The sequence below is a fragment of the Equus asinus genome, chromosome 3 (assembly GCF_041296235.1).
Source record: "Equus asinus isolate D_3611 breed Donkey chromosome 3, EquAss-T2T_v2, whole genome shotgun sequence".
NCBI classification, from domain to species: Eukaryota; Metazoa; Chordata; class Mammalia; order Perissodactyla; family Equidae; genus Equus; species Equus asinus.
Genome location: NC_091792.1, coordinates 40,055,438 through 40,077,146, shown reverse-complemented (window position 1 = coordinate 40,077,146; position 21,709 = coordinate 40,055,438). Strand labels below are relative to the sequence as shown.

The 21,709-nt window shown below is 36.0% G+C and overlaps 1 protein-coding gene across 7 annotated transcripts in view; it reads right to left on the bottom strand.

Annotated features, from left to right (window-relative positions):
• ARFIP1 (ARF interacting protein 1) overlaps positions 1 to 21,709 on the bottom strand; it is a 121,614-nt gene that overhangs the window by 23,722 nt on the left and 76,183 nt on the right. For all 7 annotated transcript variants that reach the window (XM_014868516.3, XM_070504919.1, XM_014868514.3 and 4 more), the window contains 3 exons: positions 19,898 to 20,119; positions 12,220 to 12,377; positions 6,049 to 6,223 (listed from right to left, as the gene is read on the bottom strand). In XM_014868516.3, the coding sequence (XP_014724002.1) occupies positions 6,049 to 6,223; positions 12,220 to 12,377; positions 19,898 to 20,119 (555 nt within the window). The remainder of the gene's footprint in view (positions 1 to 6,048; positions 6,224 to 12,219; positions 12,378 to 19,897; positions 20,120 to 21,709) is intronic.

Below are 21,709 nucleotides of genomic sequence, written 5' to 3'. Positions count from 1 at the left end.
TACTGCTATGCAACTCAATGTTGTTTAGTAAACAAGGAAGAGAATATCTGAGATTAATAAGGGTTGTCTAAGTTAAAAGTAAACAATATATCAGGAGGGTGGGTGGATAGAGTATAGACTGGAAATAGCAGAAGAATTCAAGTTTTTCCATTAAGGTTAAATGACAAATACAGATATGTGCACATATCACTCAACATTCATCCATGCACATACACAGGAATGTGTATATTTTACACACCTATTCCCTTTGTTTTGCCAGAGAGAAGGAAGGCTGGACTAAGTAAATATAAACACCTCAATTTTTTTTTTTTTTTAAGATTGGCACCTGAGCTAACATCTGCTGCCAATCTTCTCTCTTTTTTTTCCTTCTTCTTCTCTCCAAAGCTTCCCAGTACACAGTTGTATATTCTAGTTGTAGGTCCTTCTGGTTGTGCTATGTGGGACACCGCTTCAGCATGGCCTGATGAGCGGTGCTAGGTCCATGCCCAGAACCAAACCAGGGAAACCCCAGGCCCCTGAAGTGGAGCGTGTGAACTTAACCACTCGGCCACGGGGCCGGCCCCTCAATTTTCTAAACTATAGCTGAGTCTACCTCCCTATCCCTCTCAAATTTTTTTTAAAAGTTGTAAGAATGAAACAAATAAAAACATTCTCACAATGTTTGGCCACTAAAATGTATTAAGACAGTCACAGGAATGGCTTTTAGTCCTTTACTCAATGACTATTTGCTTTTACTTTATGCACTATTCTAGCTGTTTGGTTGTCTGGCCTCTCATTTTAGATAAGTGTTGCTATGGGAAGACACTCCAAAAGCCATGAGATGAGAATCAAAAGAAAGCCCCCCTGCCCCAAAGAAGCTATGAAAACAGCTTTGAAGAAAGTAGTAGTCTTCAGGATGTCATCAGATTACAAAATAGCACACTCACTGATGTTTCAGATAACTCATGTTCTTAAAAAACTCAATATACAATATTTAAGAAATAGGAAGAGTATACTATATTTTATTAAAATTCAAGTGCTAAGTAGATTACCTGACAACTGCATATAAAAGAGATATTAAGGTACAAATTCAGCTGTAGTTTAACAAAAGAACAAAGAAACAGATTCAAACTGCCAAGAAAGCAAACAGGGATGATAGACAGTTCCCAGGCCCAAAGGCTTGCTTTTTCCTCCCTTTGTTAGAGCTATTAAAAATAAAAGAAAAGGGTAAAAGGTGCTTAACAACAATAATAAAAAAACAGAGAAAAGTTTTCTCAGGGATCTAAGTCTTCAAATTATATCTATTTAGTGCTTAAAATAAGAGACCAACATTATCTCTTTATAGTTGTGAAGAGTCAAATAAAAACGATAAGAAGATGAGAGGTTTTTTTAACAGATTTTATTTTAGACATAGCTGGTCTATTGAGTCCACACTGAAACTTAGCTTGATGACAACTGTGGAAAGCCAAAAACAACAGATATCTCTAGGCTATCTAAGAACATAAAATCCTTGAGAACAAAAGCAATTTTCTTTTTTTATTTTATAGTAAGGTAGGTCAAAATAAGAGCAGATGAGACAATAACAATGTTATTCTTAAAACAATGACTTCCAAACCTTTATCTCTGAAACCCTGACTCTGCTCATCCAAACTCCAAACCCACATCATTAACTTCCTACCAATTGTTTCCACTAGAAAATCTTGTCATTATCTCAAACTAAACACCGGGTTAAACACAAATTCCCATCCCACATCCCTCACAACCTTCAAGCCAAACCAGCTTCCGATGTAGATTTCCCAACCCCCGTCACACAGCCTTGAAATCACTGTACTTTTGCTTTCTACTGCTACTGTAGTGACCCTAGTCCTGACTCTTAATCATTTCATTTGGCTATGAAAGATTCCTCATGGGCTTGCGTGCTTCTACTTTCCTTCTTCCTCTAAACTACAGTGCCAGGAGAGTGTTTTTAAATCATATTTTTTCTGTTACTCCCAACTTCAAAAGTTCTTCAATGCCAACAAGATAAAATTGGATGAGAGAGCCATCTGACTGACATTAAAAATTTACAGAGATGATCTGGCTGGTGATAAAGGTGTCCCCTTCTTCCATCACTATTCAGTATGCATCCCTTTTGAGACCACAATTCAATCTTCATGTGATCAAGGCTCAATATTATCTGGCTTGCAACTACCTTTCTGCTTCTCTCTTCCTTTAAAATTTGTGATGGCTATGTCCCGTGACGGTTGTCTACTTCTCTATTAAAGATGTATATTCCTCTATTCTTACATGCAGCCACTCCCCTTGCCAAGCAAGTTCTCCTCCCAATTCTTTTAGGTCCCTCCTTCTGATCTCTCAAGGCTAGACCTGAAGTCCTCTCTCTTCCATGGATCTTGAAGATTTCCCTGAACAGCCCAGTCCACAGCACTTTTGAACTTGTCATCTGTGCCAGTAATTTGGAACTTTGCACATACTTCTTTGGATTACTTGTTAACAAATGACTAGGCAAGTTGTACATATTTTCTTTCCAACATAACTAATAAAAACACTATTGCCTCCAATACCAGCAGCTTTCATTTATTAAGTTCTTAACTTGTTGTCAAGGCATTTATTGGGAGCTTTACACATTATCACTACTACTCAAAAGCAACCTTGTAAAGCAGGTGCTACTATCCCCTTTTTATTTATAAGGAATCTGAGGCTCAGAGAGGTTAAGCAAGTTTTCTCAAATCAGAGAAATTTTAAGAATTGGCATTTGTGCTAATACAACAGCTACTAGCCACCTGCGGCTACTTAAATTTTAATTAAAATAATTTTAAACTTACTTAAACTTTAAAATAAAATAAAGATTCACTGCATTAGCAATGCCTCACGTGACCAGCAGCACACTTGGCTAGTGGCTACCAGGAAAGCACAGACAGAGAGCACTTCCATCACTGCCAAAGTTCTACTGAACAGAGCTGCTTTAGCTTTCCGGTTAATGCCTTTGGACCACCACCAATGTATCTGAAATCGTAGAAGCCTGATGTATGTCTAGATAATAGCTACTTATTTATTGCTATGAGTAGAGAATACTACAGATACTAAAATAACATAATCATACTTCTCTACAAAAATAAATACTACAACGCTAGATGAGGGATCACTAGAAGGCACATAAAAGCTATCTTAAACAACGACAAGAGAGTAAGAAATTATTGTGAGTTCCAAGTCTGAAATATTATGGCCAAAAGAACTCTATTTCCACTCTCAAATGATCAGCGTTTCTGTCTTCGGCAGCTTTTTTTGCCAACTACTTATCTTAGGTAGGAGCACTGGCTGAACGCACCTCAGACGATTCATTATCCTTATTCACCATTGAGGAAGTGTTGCTTATGTAATGACAAATTATATAATTTAACATTTCAAATAAATACATTCAAATACATACAGTTCATGTCTCCTGGCACATCTTTCTAATGTCAATTTCTGTTCATACCAGCAAAAAATGCCACAAAGCGGTCAGGACACAGGTTAAGTTTAAAAGCCACCAGGGGACAGTGTGAAGGTGATAACTTCTGGAAAACAATACCATCTTATGTTTTTCTAACCCTGTCAGGTCATGAGCTTTATCTTCCGTCTCCTTCATCCCTTCACCTACCAAAGTGCCTGGCATACAGTAGGAATCCCATAAATACTTGTCAACAGTACTTTACACTTTACAGAGAACACTGCACTTTTTTTACTTGCTCACCACAAGGTATGATTTACCCTCATTTTCCAGAGGAAAATACAAAACCTTGAAGAGACTATGCATCTTGTCCAAGGTCATAAAGCTAGTAGGTGACAGAAGTGGGTCTGGAACCCAGCTTTTCATATTGTTAATCTAGGATTTTTTGCAAAAGACACAGTCCAACTTGTCTAGTCATTTGACTACACTATTCAACTCTAGAGCAGGATAGAGGACAATAAAAACCAGGGGAGATAAAGTAAGGGCAGAGGAGAAAGGACAACTGCCACCTCTGTTCCTCCTTTCTATTTCTCACATTAGCACTACAGCTGTTTTCCAGATACAGCACAGGGTTACTTTACGCAGTAATGACACTAGATTTAGACAGGCCTCAAATCACTTTTTCAGCTTATTTTCCACAGCTCAAATATTGATTTTGATGTTCCCAGGATCTAGGAGAACTTATCCTGGACACAGGAAAAGGAAGACCATGGGTATGTCATACACCTCTTCCTACTAAGTGAGGAGTATCTTTACAGTGAAGACATCAGGAAGCTAGAGTTCCAAAAGACGAGAAGTGAAGGGCATATGTGGTCACAGAAGGTGATGTAAAACTAATTCACTCATCTGTAAAATGTGGATAATGAAAGTACCTGACTGATAAGAATGTAAACCTCAAGATGACAGAGATTCTGTCTGCTTTGTTTTACTTATTTTTTTTACTTATTCTGCCAAGAACTATATAAGCTGGTTTAGGGGTACTGATTCCAAAATAACTTTCCCTCCTATTTATAAAGGCAACACAACCTTTCAGAGAAAATGTCTAAAATACAGAAAATACATAGAAAACAAAAATTACTCATACTCTATCCAGAAATTGGCACACAATACCAATAGATCTCAGTGGAACAAAATTACCATTTTATGGATTTCCTAAAATAATTTTCTCTATTTGTAGAGATCCTGAACCCCCAAATTAGGAGAATTTCTTTCCTTCCCTTCAAATTAGCTTAGGATACAACCCATAAAACACTAGCAAATTTCATTTAGCACTACACTGTATAGTGATGATTCATCATAGGGCAGTATGTCAAAAATATTTTTATATTTAAAATATACATCTTTATCTAAGTGTTGATATATCCTTATCCATCAAAATAAACAGTGTAACTGATAAATACATATGTATATATAGATAGATACATATATGAATAACCAAAATGAACGCCATCTTACATGCTCAGCTCATGAAGGCTAAAAGGCTGCACTGTGCTCATTTGTATGATGCTGGGCAATCTGTCTGATAACTCGGCTGAGGTTTCCTTTATTGCCATGATATTGCTGTCTGGTGAATACTTTTCACCCATTGTAGCCAAATAAAAGTGAGTGATAGTGCTGGACTTGGTAGAGCCCAAGGAAATGTATCATTCTGCAGCTTTTATGGTAGCCAGACGAGTTTGTAAGGAAATGTTAAGGAAAACAAGAAGATATCAACAGACAATTAGAACTGAAGAATTATTTTTAAGAGAGTACTTGGAAAAAAGCCGAGTTGACGGCCTACCACGACTTGAGAGGATGTGTAAAACACAGGATGGGGACCACCAGCGTGCAATGGGAAGACCCTATCTCCACAAGACTGAGCTACACCTACTCTGAAATGTGCTCACTACTGGCTCTCCCATTTCCAGAGCTGCCGCCCCTCTCACAAAATTGAGTATGCGTGTGATGGAAGAAATGTTAAACGTGGGTAACTGTTCTTTACTCAAACCAAAACTCAGGAGCCTGTTATTTGAATCCATCTCCAAGTGAAGCGTATAACAGGTCCGTCTCAGCTCTCACTGTTCTAGTCCTTGGATGTGTTCACATAACATGAAAATAACATGGAAAATTAATTTCTTGGCTTGTTTCTTCGAGGTTATGCTAACTGCAGCCCTAAGCTGGGCCTTTTAGTCATTCTTCATTTACCAGTTACCGGGAAGAATGCTGTTCTCTTCCTGAAATCTGTACCTATCATTAATAAAAAGGCTTCAAAATACTCAGAGCAGAATCTATCATTATATAACTTTTTAAAGCACTTGAAACCAACACCGATCTTAAGATCAAAGGTTGAACATCAAGTATTTTTTGCCAATTGTTATATACGAAAGACTAGTACAGCAGAGCTGATGATGACTTTTATGACAGACAGGTAAATATATTTTGTGTACTTCTAAAAACTCAAACACCAATTATAAATGGAATTCTGTTTTGCAACTGTAATGAAAGAGTTAACAGAAACAAAAAATTTTCTATTTATGGCTCTTTAGGAAGACTTCATTTTAAAGTCCACAGAAAGATCTCAGAAGGTAAAAAAATAAATTTACCTTATTTTCTTCTAGAAATTTCAACTTGATAGAAACATCATTGCGCATTTTATCATATTTTTCCTTATGTGCTTGGAACAGATGCTGTGATTGCTCAATCTTTGGCAGAGTGTTTGCATCACGTGGTCCAAGATTCAGTTCTTCCAAATCAGTGCGATAGGCATCATATTCAATCCTAGAAAGAAGAGAATAAGTGAAGTACACTACAAAAACAAAGTGAAATAAGTTCAGGACGTGAGTTGGAAATACATCATAGTCTCATATTATACATTAATATAGATTAATTCTCATATGTATTTTATATCTCATGCTTTTAAAATCATGTATTTCTTTGACACGAAGAGCTCATTAATATAAGCATGGGGGGAGAAAAGCTGCTTCTTAATCTCACTAACTATTCCTCCCAAAGCACGATATTAACTGACAAGTAAAATTTCCTAAATTTAAAAACCAGTTAGAAAAAAGCAGATGTCAAAACCTAAAGCTAACAAGATCAAGAGTAGTGATCAATCCCCCATGTGAACCGGTTAATACTTATAAGTCAAAGCAGGTGAGGACAGTAGACTTCAGAATGACATACTTAAATTAACAGGCAACAGGAAGTTACAGTGAGGGTCAGTGATTCTTAAAGTGTAGTCTAGGTCACCAATGGACAACAGAATTATAATGCAAGCTACATATGCAACTTAAAATTTTCTGGCAGTCACATTAAAATAATAAAAATTAATTTCACCTGTTTTTTAATGATATATTTTATTTTACCCAATACACCCAAAATATTATCACTGCAGCATGAAATCAATGTAAACAAATTGTTGATGAACTAGTTAACTTTTTGGGGAGACACTGAGTCTTCGAAATCCATTGTGTATTTCACACTTCCATCACATCTCAATTCAGGCTAGCCATATTTCAAGTGCTCAACAGACATGTAGCTAGTGGCTACCATACGGGACACTGCAACTCTTCATGGATGTCTGTAACATTAGTATTTAGAATGTGACAATGGCATCTATTATAGAGCACTTTACCACCTTGTGTTCCCTGAGATGTCTCCCCCTAATATTCTCCCACCACTAAATGAAATAGTTACCAAATCACCATCACTCCATGATCCCATAGCACCTCATAATGCCTCTCTCACAGCATCTGTGTAAGTACAGCACTGCCTTGCTTATTAACAGTGACTTAGCCAGCAGTCTCAACTATTCAGTACTCAGCTAAGAAGCAGCAAAGTGACCTCTAATTTAGTGAAAATCAGCATCACAAAGCTTACACCCTAAAACTAAAAGTCTTTATTCAAGTACCTAAAACACAATTCCCATCTTGTATTCTGGGAATTAAGACTATTTTAAACAACATAACCTATATTGTATATATGACTTGAGAAAGAATATACCAGTCCCTCACACTGAGCCTACTTTCTTCTTAACTTATACTGAATTTAACAAACTTGATCTTTCAGGACCAAAAGAGGATCATTCATTCATTCATTGATACACTGATTTATTCACCAAATTATTAAGTGAGTAACTTCTACATTCCAGGCACTGCACTAAAAACTAGAGCTATAAAGATGAACAGATAAAGTTTATCTTCAAGAAGCTTGCAATCTAGAGGGAGAGAAGTTCTTAAACAACTACAACAAAATGAGATCATGGAAACTGCCGTGAGGGAGGGAGGATAAAGTATAGTAGAAATCAAGAGACATAATGACCAAATTAGGGATCTGGAAAGGCCTCTCAGAACATAATTAAAACACTAGAATCAACTTTTAAAGGACGGTGAAAGCTTATCAGGTGGATTGGGGCAGGGAAATTGGTAGAACATTACAGGAAGAAAATAGCATGGACAAATGCAGAGATTTCTAAGATATCATGACACATTTGGAAAGTAATTCAGTATGTTAGAACCTGAAGTTGGAACACCATAATGAAAGGAACTAAAGTCAGACAGGTAGGCAGGATTGAGATTAAGCAGGGCCTTAAAGATCATGCTAAAATAAAGGGATCAGATTTAATCCAGTAAGGACAAGTGATGGGAAGCCACTGAAGCACTTTGATCTAGAAAGTAACATGTTTTATTTGTTGGATGACTAGAAAATAGAAAGATGACTTTAGTGGCAGTATAAGGCATGGAGGATGGACTGGAGTAAAAGATTAAGAAATCAGAAGCAAGGAAACCAGTTAGGAGACTGTGGACAAAAGAGAAATGAGCCACTGAATCAGGACAATGGCAGTGGAGCTAAGAAGGAACAAACAAATACTAAAGATTTAGGAGGCAAGACTGACTTGGTAACGATAACAAGTTAGTTAAACTCCATGGGTCCTAGATAGCCAAACTGAATGACCACTCTGCCCTTCACTGGCTTTAATATCTTGAGCTACTTTACCTCTTTCTGCTTCAGTTTTTCATCTATAAATGGGAATAATCACCTCCACAAAAACTTCATATATGTAAAGTACTTAGGACACCTGGTAATAACCAATATTTGAGAGTGCTTATTATTATGGCCAAACTAGAAGAGGGACAGCCAGAAGCAAACATACTAAAAACAGTAAGAAATGAAAGAGAAAAAAGCAGAACAAAAACAAATAGTACTATGTAGTGAGTTAATGTGAAGACAAACATCCTTCAATAGCCTTGGAGCACATTTCTAAATAATAGTGATTAATGTAAACATAATCAAAGTTATAATACTGACCTTACAACCCTTAATTTTTACATCCAGAGGTTGTAGATGGTATCAAAGTAAAACTTTCCATAAGAGTTTCTCTAACAGGGCTCATTACTAGCCAGGAGGAGAAGCACACTAAGTTTTCAGAATGCAACCCTTCACTTCAAGGTTGCCAGTCTGAACTGAGTCCAATCAATAAAGTTAGTGACAGCTGGTTATTTATGGCTTATGTAAAACCTCTAGAGAACAGGTGTCCACATCTGAAAAGTCTTGACCACAACTGACTCCCTTGTCGGTGCTGCTGTGGAGACGTGTTGAATGGGCTGTCATAAGACTTTCTATACACGAAGCACCAGAGGGCTAGGAAATACTTGTACACAATGCATAATAGGCAGCATTAAAAGGCCACCCGGACATTTGCCTAAATTGCCACTTTTTGTGCTGATCAAATAGCTGACCCTTGCCCTAAAAGTCAGTAAATTCTGGTTTTGACAGAGACGACAATTCAGCTACAGAGACACTTTTAAGCTGGGATTCTTTTTGAATGTTATCCCTCAGTAGGCAATGTTTTAGTGTCCTCAGCTACTTCATAAACAGCACAGAAAAGTCAAATCCCAAACTAAGCCTAATGAATAAAATCACATATTATAATATCAACATATGACTGTTATTGGTTTTTGAAGTACACACAGAGGTTTCTAAAGGTTGCCTGATAACCAGCTACCAAGTACATATAAATTGATTTATAACTTTGTTCAAAAGTTTCAAACAAATCTATATGTTGGATAAACTGAGATTTTATATCACATTGCCTTTAAGACAGATTTCTCATTCTAAGATGTGAAAACTGTTTTTTATAATTAGACGTGAAAATCTGAGATTAATCCAGTTCAAGTTTGAAGCCTAATGATCAAAAGTAGAAGGTAGGGAGCCCATGGATTCTCATTTTGGCTTTGAAATTGGCTCCAAGAAACAAACCGTTTACTCTCTAGAGGCTTATTTTTCTCCTCTGCAAATTAAACATAAGATATTCAGTGTATGAACAGTGACTTATCTAAGAAACTTGTCTTTCTTTTATGGGTTAATATTTTTAAAAGCATGTTAGAAATAAAGGCTGAAGAAAAAGATATTACATGCTTAAAATAAAATATATTTTAAAATACACTAAACTGGTGTATTTTCTGACAGGTGGACAATTACAAGTAAAGAGACAGCAACTAGATTCATGTAGTTCTTAATTGGGAGGTGGTGGGGATACTTTTGGAACAAAATAATTTTCATCTTCAAAACTCACAAATATTAAAACAAGTGGAAAAATTAGAAAAGAATGCTAAAATGGTTAAAGAGATAAAAGGAAGAGTATTCATTATGAACAAATTAGGGCATTACGAATAAGGAACAGACAGATTTGGAAAAGAACCAAATAAAATTTATAGAAATTAAAAATATACATAATAAATCCTTTGAACAATACAGACAAAGCCCATGAAGAGATTTAAATAGAGAATGGAGAACCAATTACTGGGAATGCTATTCCTCTTGACGGATATCTTATTGAGAGATTCCTTCAATGTTCTTGAGGGATATCCTATTGATATGCTTCTGCTTGTTTTTTTTTTCTACCTTCAGATTTTAATATTATGGTAGTAAACAAATCAAACAATAAAGAAAAATAAAAAACCAAGTCCAAAACCTAAATAAGGCACACAGCCCCATCTCTGCCCTTCTCCTACCAGACAACCACAGCTATTTGTCTTGACCTTCATTTCTAAGTCATTAAGAATCTCACGTTAATACTCAAGTGAGAAGAAGATGCTTCTTTCATAAGAAGCATTTCTTCTTGTGAAAAGATCAAAAGTTAACTTTCCAAGTGATTTGGACTTTTACTTATATAAAACAGAAAGAAATACACACTTAAGAATAGCACTCAATTGCAAAAAGACTACATGAGTTTTCAGAGGCATTTCTCACATCATTAAACTAGAACAAGGGGCAAAAAAGTAAACTTATACTTCTAAAAGGTAAAGTTTGCAGTTATCTTCAACTATGCTATAGAAAGTATAACAGAGGGGCCGGCCCCGTAGCCAAGTGGTTAAGTTCTCGTGCTCCGCTTCGGCGGCCCGGGGTTTTGCTGGTTCGGATCCCGGGCGCGGACATGGCACGGCTCGTCAGGCCATGCTGAGGCGGCGTCCCACAGAGCACAACCAGAGGCACTCACTGCTAGAATGTACAACTATGTACCAGGAGGCTTTGGGGAGGAGAAGAGGGAAAAAAAAAAATGGATTGGCAACAGATGTTAGGTCAGGTGCCAATCTAAAAAAAAGTATAACAGAAAATAAGTATTTTAAGTGTTCAGAGGAAAAAACCTCAAAGGTGATTGGAATTAGTGGAGAGAAAAACTGGGTCTAGAATCAAAAGTTGAAAAATGCTACTATGTGTCAGCTACTTTTTAGACACTTATAAATATTTATTAACATGTACTTTGTTTACCTAATGGGATGCTTATGAGATAGACAAATCGTATGTGTGTCTGTGTATAAAATGTATGAAAACACTACATTACAAACAGCTATGAAGATATTAGGAAAACATTTAATTTAAGGAAAAGGTGAAAAGGTTGGTTATAATCTGGATAAATGGAAGATCAGGGAGTTGGTATCCACAACATGAACACAACCATGGAGGCAGAAATGAGTTTGTATATTGAAAAGGAATTGAAACTGAGTCTGGCTATTGTGGAAGCAGTGGTAAGAAGGGTGAAAAGGTAGGTTTAGGCAAGATTGTAAAGGGCATCTAGTATCTGCCTGGTAAGCACAAGGCCCTGTCCTCTTTTTTTTTTTTGAGGAAGATTAGCCCTGAGCTAACTTGCTGCCAATCCTCCTCTTTTTTCTGAGGAAGACTGGCCCTGAGCTAACATCCATGCCCATGTTCCTCTACTTTGTATGTGAGACACCTACCACAGCATGGCGTGCCAAGAGGTGCCATGTCTGCACCCAGTATCCGAACCCGCGAACCCCGGGCTGCCAAAGCGGAAGGTGCCCACTTAACTGCTGGGCCACTGGGTTGGCCCCACCCTGTCCTCTTCTAAGGACGCTGGAGCTGGAAGATCCTCGACCTCCCTGTTCCCTCGCAGACGGGGTTTTGTACACGACCAAGGCTCAATCAGACACTCCCTCAGGGCAATGAAGCAAAGTATTCAGGGGCCTTCCGGAAATGATTTATAGTAGCTGTGGCAGCATCAAGTACCCGAGGCACCCACCATCAGGGTCCTAATTAGATCCTTCTGAGGGATTATCTTGGCTTTGATTCTTGCCTGTTTCTAGAATCTGTTCTGCCTTTCTGTTAGTTCCATGGGCTATTCTATAACCTTCTAATACATTCAATCTTTTCTGCCCATCTTAGTCAGAGTCTGTTTCTCTTGTCTGCAACCAAAAACCTTAACTGAACTGTGTACCATCTATAAAACAGACAACATAGTGAAAATTTATACTTACCTGGCACTTTCATACTGTTTCACAGTCAATAATGTATCTTCAATTGTTTTATTCACCAAAGTGTTCACACTAGCGATGAAAAAATTAATAGCTCCAAGAAGAGTCTCTCCATTTTTAGCCAGCAGCTTCTGAGTATCTGCATTATAGCCAAATTCTTCCTAAAACAAAAAAGTCACCTTAACTTATCCAACAATAAATTAGTAAAGGTGACTAAAAAAATCTCAAACGTATCACTATTGGGAAAATACTTGATTTAGAAATCTAGTTATAGAAGTTTTTTCTTTCATTGTTTAAATAAACAGGAATCTAAATCACAACCAGTTATATAATTATTGAAAAAGTCTAGTAAACCAAAACTGTCATCAGCTCAGATGCATAGCTAAAATCAAATAATTTTAAAGTTAAACCTGTTTGTACTAGAAAGAATATTTTCATTCCTACATTCTGTTTCTATTATACTGTAAGCACAGCTGTTAAGAAGAAAAATATAGCAGATTATTAATCAGAGAAACTATAACTTTCACAACCAAATTAGGTAACAATTGGCTAAAAGTTTCAGACATAAAGTAGATTGCAATTTTTGTGTTTTGACTGAATCTCCTCCAAGTATAAATATTAACAATACACATCTCTCTGTAAATTTAGTGACCAGCTGACCCCCGAGCTCAGGTCTGTGTAGGCCCCACAGCTGAGGAAGGGTCACTCAACACCAGCTTCAGTTCATTCTTTCTGAATAAACGGAGTCTTGGCTGAGCAAACATTACACCCGACTCCTTCAGATTGGGCAAGAACAAATCAATTTTCAGCAGCAAAGGCTTTCCAGTCCAAGTTTCATTAACTAACAGATTATCAGGAACACATGTGACCAAATAAAAAATCTGATCGTATCTTATTGTAAGATGTACCATTCAATTTGAGAATTCTGAAGTTTGTTATAAAACATTAATTTCAGCTGAAAAAATAATGCAATATTAAATTAACTAGAATTTAAGAAGATGCAAATCCAATGCTAGTACTATAGTTAAAATTAAATTTCTAGGTGATAAAATATTCAATAATTAATAAATAGCAGGAAAGCAAAGTTATCTTTATTGTGTTAAAACATTTTACTTTTAAGAGCGGTCCATATAATTCTACTCTGGATTCAGTCTTCAAAATTTTATAGACCTTGATTTGCAAATATTGGCAGATATAGGATTACGTAAAAGGAATATCAATCAATGTACGTAAAAACTAAAATGAAAGGCAGGACAGCTGAAGATTTTGGCAACAAGTTTTTATAAGCTAAGCTATATACTGAAGACTAAATAAATGTTACTAGAAATAGAATACAGGAGACAGCAATTTGTACAACTTTAAGAAAAAGTTCACATACCATGTTACAACTGTGCTTATTATCTTTGGTATTTATTGAGAGGTAAAGGTAAAATAAAACATCAACAAACAAGAGGAAGAAAAATATGAAAGTTGGATTGGATATAAATATCACGTTCATAAAAAGCAAGGAAATTTCTTCTCCTCACTGTGTACCTAAGTATCTGTCAGTACACCATATCCTGGACCACTGTTCATCTCTAAAAGCTCTCAACATCCAGGATTCCACGTTATTAACTGAAAAGCTGCAAGTCCTACTTTAGCCACAGGGAGATCTACACAACCTAGCAGGCTGCTCTTTTACCAAAACAAACAAAAACACTAGAGTATAGTAAGATGAAATGCAGCAGATCAAACTGTTACACAGCAAATTTGCAATCCTATATTTATAGGTGAGAAAAATAGGCCTAAATTCAAAGCAGACAGGGAGAATAAACTGACACAGTTTTGTTTCATAAATGTAAATCTCACCCATAATTCTGTGAAGAAAATGTGTATAAAACTTAAAATTTTAATGTATAATTTGAAAACTTAACCAGATAGAATAAAAAAGCTTTTTCAGGGGCTGGCCTCACGGCATAGTGGTTAAATTCATGCGCTCCACTTCAGAGGCCCGAGGTTCACAGGTTTGGATCCTGGCACCAAGCTACACACCGTTCACCAAGCCATACTGTGGCAGCATCCCACATACAAAATAGAGAAAGACTGCCACAGATGTTAGCTCAGTGACGATCTTCCTCAAGCATAAAGAGAAAGATTGGCAACAGATGTTACGCTAAGGGCCAATCTTCCTCACCAAAAAAAAGCAGAAAGCAGCAAGCTTTTTCATAGTAAGGTCCAAGAGAGATAGCAGTGAAAGATATAAAACAATTAGGGCACTAGAAAGAAATGAATATGCATACATATATGCATTATAAATAATTAAATACGCTTTTTTGGGGGCACTGAAAATAAGATAAAACATGACTCCTAAAGTTCATTTAGTTGATGTTATTTTCGTATTCTCAGTTGGGCAGGTTGCATTTTACACATTATTATAAATTCCCTTAGCAATTATATACATATAAACTAAACCTAAAATAATCAAAGGGTATATACATCAAGAACAGGGCTGTAATTCTAATCTGCCACTGAAGAAGGAAGGCCAATACAATTTCTCGATCTAAACATCTGCTTGCTTTATATATCAAAAGAGAATAAACTTTCAAAACATTTGTATTTTTTTTCTCTTTAGCAACTCCTACATTATTTACAACATTTACCAGATGTAAATAATTACCATTTCCTATTAAACTTACACATTAGCACCAAACAGAAGCATCTGATTGGATCTAAAACACCAAGTTTTAGTAACATAAATTATTACCTAATTAATAACAAGTGGGTTATTTTAAACAATAATACAGAGCAGTAAAAAACTAGACTCACAAGGACTAATTGGTAATTGACAGTAACATGGATTGTGTGAACCTTCCTAATCTTGATGTAGATGTTACCCTCTAAACTGAGAAATCACAATTTAAAGCAGTGCTCCACTATAACAGAACTAGGAGTCAGAAGGCATGTGAGAAAATGGTAGGACTCTAGTTAGGACTCTAGTTTGAGAATTCAAACAGTCTGAGAATTCATACCTGAGTCTGCCACTGACTGCACTTGTGTCTTTCATGAATAATTCAAATTCTTTGTGCCTCAATTTCCTTACTAATAAAATGAAGATAATTCCCTTATAAGCTTGACAGGAAGTGTAATGAGATAACCTGTATAAACTTTCTGACAGCTGACAGGCATTCATTAAAAGATCATTTCCTATCCCCTTCAGGAGATCTGCTTTTTTTTAACTGCTGGATGTTGGTTGTCCAGAAAATGAAGGAATTGGACTAACCTTTAAATTCTTCCTCAATTCGCAAATGCCACAATTCCAACAACAGCTCTCACAATCATCATAACTTATTCAGTGCCACTATGTGCCAGGCCTTTTGCTAAGTTTTTTTCATGAATGTCAGTTAATATGGCATAGGGTGAGAGGAAGTGGACGCCAGCTCTTCACCATTGCACTCTATAAACTCTTCCTCAAAAAAAAAAATCAACAGACAGAGAAGGGAGTGATTTTGCTGGCTGGTGTGATGAATCCTGATTACCAAGGGGGAACTGGACTGCTACCCTGCAACGGAGGGAAGGAATGTGCCTGGAACACAGGCAATCCCTTAGGATGTCTCTTAGAACTACTATGCCCTGTGACTAATGTCAACGGAAAACTACAGCAACCCAGGTCATACAGGGCTGCTAATGGCCCAGATCCTTCAGGAATGAAGGTTTGGGTCACCTCACCAGGCAAAGAACCACAACAGGCTGAGTTGCTAGCTGAGGGCAAATGCGGTATGGATTGGGTAGTGCAAGAAGCTACGACCATGTCACCATTTGTAGAAATGAGGGCTATAATTGTTATGAGTATTTCTTATTTTGTTATAAATGTGTTTGTGTGTGTGTGTGTGTATGTGTATATAGCAAACACCTTAGTTTTCTTCCCTCTCTTATCCCCTTATCATATAACATAAGATATATTAACTTTAAACCATAGTATTTAAATATTGCTAACTTTACATCATAGTATTTAAGTTGCACGATATCAAGAAAAAAAGTGAATATCACCCAAGGTCTTCGCATCCTTTTCTGGGGAAAGGGTTAGTGTGTCTTTGATAGCATGCAGGAACAGTTGTATAATGTTAGGTGGAAGTAAGACTTGGTTATTGTCTTTATTTGGAGAAAATTGTATGGTTTAAGGAGATGTGTCTAAGTCCTGCTAAACTGACAAAGGGTAGACTGTGATGGTTAATTTTTATGTGTCAACTTGATTAGACTATAGTGTCCATTTGTCTGGTCGAATAGTCTAGATGTTGCTACGAAGGTACAGATTTTGTTGATGTGAATAACATTTACAATGATAAACACTGTAGATGTAATTTAAAGTTGACTTTAAGGAGATTATCCTCCATAATGTGGGTGGGCCTCATCCAATCAGTTGAAGGCCTTAAGAGCAAAAGACAGATTTTAGAGAGAAGGAATTCTGCTGTAAGATAGAAATCCTGCCTGAGTTTCTAGTCTTCTAGCATACCCTACGGATTTCAGACTTGCCAACCCCCAAAACTGTATGAGCCAACTCCTTAAAATAAATCTCTTTATATGTGGGTATGTGTGTATTATGTACATATCTCCTATTGGTTCTATTTCTCTGGAAAATCCTGACTGATACAAAAACATCCATCCTGTAAATATTGATTCCAGATTTCAAATACCTCTCCAATAGGATTTAGTTGACCTTATTTTTACATTTATAAACACAAATGAAAATGTTCAATCCAATGAATTTTTTTATTTCTACATTCTCTATTTCCTTCAAATCACTTTTATATACACACTTGCCTTCAGCATTTGTTCATTAACGAATTATATCAGGTACATTTTGGTGCATAAATATAAAACAAGAATATATCACATCTTTTTAGCAAAATAGGATGGTCCAGATTCTTGTTGAAAAATGTTGCATGAAGGAGTCATTCCTGATTAATGAAAATACCTATGATGGTTAATTTTATATGACAACTTGTCTGGGCGATGGTGTCCAGATATTTGGCCAAACATTATTCTGAATGTTTCTGTGAAGCTGTTTTTTGGATGAGATTAGCATTTAAATTGGTGGTCTATGAGCAAAGCAGACTGTCCTCTGTAATGTGGGTGGGTCTCATTCAATCAGTTGAAGACCTTAATAGAACAAAGACTGATTTCCACTGAACAAAAAGGAATTCCGCTACTAGAAGACTGCCTTTGGACTCAAACTGTAACTCGTCCCTGGGTCTCCTGCCTACCAGCGTGCCAGCCTACCCTGCAGATTTTGGATGCACTGAAGCTCCATAATCACATAAACCAATTTCTTAAAGTAAATCTCTATATATTTACACATCTTGTTGGCTCTGTTTCTCTAGAGAATCTTGATTAATACAATACCCTATTTCCTTTTTGTCCTTAAAAATACATTGTTATTCATCAACTCTTTTTTATTTATTTATTTTATTGAGGTAAAACTGGTATATCACTGACTTCTGAATTTAAGAAAATTCATCTAGGATATCATCATTAGAAGTCTCATGGCCTGATATTTTACTTATATTATCAACTTTTTTGCTGAGGAAGACTGGCCCTCAGCTAACAACTGTGCCTATCTTTCTTTACTTTACATGTGGGATGCCTGCCACAGCATGGCTTGACAAACCATGCATACGTCTGCACCTGGGATCCGAACCTGCGAATCCCAGGCTGCCAAAGCAGAACATGCGAACTTAAGTGCTGTGCCACCAGGCCAGCCCTACTTATATTATCAATATTGCCATCATTGTTAGGAGTCAATACTGCTGTCTCTTTGTAATCATCTTCTGATTTGTCTAATAATTATGAAATGTCTTCCTCTAGTATCGTCTTCTTTTTGCCATTATGGGCCAAAAATGAAAAATTCTAAATTCCCAACTGTGTTGCATGAAAATTAAAACAAAAAAAACCCAACTAAAGAAATGGTTACTTCAGATTTCTTTTTGGCAACGCAAACAAAAAGTATTTATCTGACTATTGTATCATTCTTCTAGCAATGCCATCATTCTTTTGTTTTCTTATTATCTTAGTCATTTTTAACATGGTTGGAAATAACTGATGAGTAAGGATGAAATAATTCCTAAGATAATGAAACAGCAAAATACAAGATATAGGAAAATAAGATCATTAAGATCCCATATTGTGTCTCTGATTTCAAATGGACCCATATGGTAGCTGCAAGACAAAAGTTTTATTCTATTAAAAAAATAAGTAAATTTTCTCATTGGAAGATCTTTAAGAAAGAATAAAAATCATGAAATATCAATCCTTACATACAATGAGAAATGCCCAAACAAGAAACTCAAAAATTAAAACTGGGTCCAATGGACTTGAATACTGAGGATTAACCTCGCAGTTCTGTAAAAAAGGGCTTTCAGATCTAGCAAGGAAAGATAATAAAAGTACCTACTAAGTAAGACTAAGCATTAGATGAGCTAATACATACAGAAATCATTTAGAACTATATCTGGCATATAGTAAGCCCCTAATCTGTGTTAACTGTGATAATTAATAGGGCCTACTGAGTGTAGCATCACTGATAACATTGCTGCAATACCTTCCCAGACCCTATACCCTGACTACTTCTTTCCATACTGTGGGGAGTTTTCTCTGGATTACAGACCCTCGAAAGATTTCGCTTAAAGAGATAGCAAGAGATCATGAAGAAACATAAGACAGGCCTGGATATAAACTCCAGTTCTATCTTTTATTTGTGTTGTGACCTTACAATAATTACCTAAGCTTTCTTGGCCTCAGTTTTCTTATGTACAAAATGGGGATAACATTTCTTGTAGTGTTGTTAGATAAATTACACGATATAATGGCTATAAAGCACCCAGCCCATTACATTAAAATGGTGGACACTCAATAATTGCAGCTGTTACGATTAGTCAGTTTCCCAAATATTAGACTACTACTTCTGTCTGTCTAATGATGCAGTTAGAACTGAATCTCAGTGTTTTTCTCTATTATGATACATACTGCTACCTCTAGCCAAATTTTCTTTGTCCAAGATTCTAGATATTATCAAATGATTTACTGCTCTAAATTATCTAACTCTTCAAGTTAGAAGTCTGTAGGCAAGGGATTTCTGCACCTTTTGGCTCCAGGTGAGGAAAAAAAGAAGACAGAAAACATAAGAGGAGTCACTTAAGATATCATAAGAAGTCTTAGGAATGCTTTGCTGAATACTTATAGAGACAGCTGCAGGAAAATAGTTTCATTCTAAAATTCGTAACTTATGTTGATTTCAGTAAAAGTATATCACGAATCCAGTCAAGCAAGTTACTATTTGTTCAAGACACTTGGAAACTAGGTAAGAGATTTTCAATAGGTGCCTGAATTTACTTTTTACCCACGCCCAGCTCGACATAGCTATGATTCTTTCTACCCTCAGGCAGGCTGAGTACTCTCTTTTTCCTTTCCATCAAACAAATTCCCTTCCCCTGAAACCTCCAGCTGACATCTTCTCTAGGGTACAACTAGATTACTATATTGAGAGAAGTGAGCTGGGCCTTCTTAAAAATTATATGAAATATCTTAAAAGAACGCCTAACGATTCCAATTTTATTAAGAGCTGAGCAAATTAGAAACGTACAAATTACCTCTTAGAATACTCCTATTGCCATTCTCCTCCCCCAACAGTTACTTAAAATAATCTTACATGGAGTTCTAGTGACTTCAGACTCAGGTCAGCAAATGCATCTCCAAGTTGCCTTTGGGTATGCACCATCTGGAAAAGCTGGGTTGACAATGTCTGAGCCAGTCTTAGAATATTTTCATATTTTTTCTTGTTATCTCTTAATATATCAATCTGAGCTTCAAGTTCAAGGTCCACAGTTCTTGATCCACGGCCTAGCTTCTCAGAAATAATTTGTCGAGTGCACTAAAAGTGGAGAGATGCACTTTGTTTAGAAAAAAAAAGAACAAAAGAAAAAATAATAATATAGCAATCCAAAGTACAATTGCTAGAGCACATGGCATACACCATTTTTGGCTTCAAACAAGGTAGCCTAACAAACTGAAAATTGTCAGCCCCTTTAGAAGTTCATCGGGACTCAGAAAGTAAATTTACCAAACGTGCCTAATAACTACTACTAATCCGAGGAAGTTTTAAGACTAGTAGCTAATTTATATAATACTGCCAGATGAGCTCTCTCACATAATCATATTTCAAGCTTAGTGCACTTGGGTAGATTATTTCAAACAACTGAGATACTTGACATTGACTTAAGAACAATACCGGACTGTTAACGTAGGAATAAGAAGAATACCAAAATTCAACACTCCTATTGGTTGCAAACGCTTTTTTTCCTTCTATCTTCCCCTTAAATACTTTATTCAGCCCCAGAAATAATGATATAGGAATTCATAATTTTTTGAAAGTACCTAATTTCAGAGCACATGGAAATAAGGTTCCTAGTAATTTTTGTTAGAAGTAAAAAATTATAAGCAACTTCACTATTCAATAATACGCTTTGAAAGTAACCATAAAGGGCATTAATTAATATACTCCTCATTATTTAAAGTTAACAAAATTATTCTTAAAAAGTAGTAAATAAGTATTGCAATTTTTAAAATTTGCAGTTTCTCTTTTATCATGTCTCTCAAAGTTTTGATTACAGAATTAATATTTGTTGTAAAAATTAAAATAATGAATGAAATAAAAGGTGAATTTCCCCTTCCTTCATTTAATCTAAGTAGTAGAAAACTACTCTTAATAGTTTGGTGGGTAGTCTAGATGCTCCTCTAAACCTATATAATCATATAGATAGTATTTTTAAAGGAAACATGAGACCATGCTATGCTATACATAATATCCTGAACATTTCTTTTCTATGAACAAATACCTTAAGACTTTTCCTTGTCAGTATACATAAACATATATATTATCCTTTTAATGTTAGCATATTATATGCTACTCATATTTTTCTATTTAAAATTGAAACAAATTCCCTGGCACATTCTCTGTTGTCATCAATTAAGGATCTTTACGAATAAACATTTTTTATAAAGAAGTTCTTTGTAAAAAAAAAAAAAGTAGAGAAATTATCTACATAGAAAATGATAGGAAAGGTGAGAGACCAAACTCACAGAAGGGAGGTAAAACTATTCCTATGGAAAACATACAAACAATGCTGGGAGATGAAAATCACACTGAGAGAAAAGTTCAACTGCAGACTTTGTGATTTTAATGAGAGAAACATCAACATTATTATTATTTCTAAAATGGTAACAAGATAAAGGAGATATACCACTCATTCCCACTTTTCATCTACACCAGGATTTTCCCTGTGCAATATTATCTGAGACATTTACTCTATTCACAAGCCAAAGCATGTGACACCTTCCATAGCAACCCAGATATAATAGTTTTTTGAAAGTCAGGAAGGCAGAATTCACTGAAGGAGCTTGGGAGACTGGGCAAAATGAAAGTAAGGTCTACTGTATTGTCTGAGTGGCCATTTTTCCACAG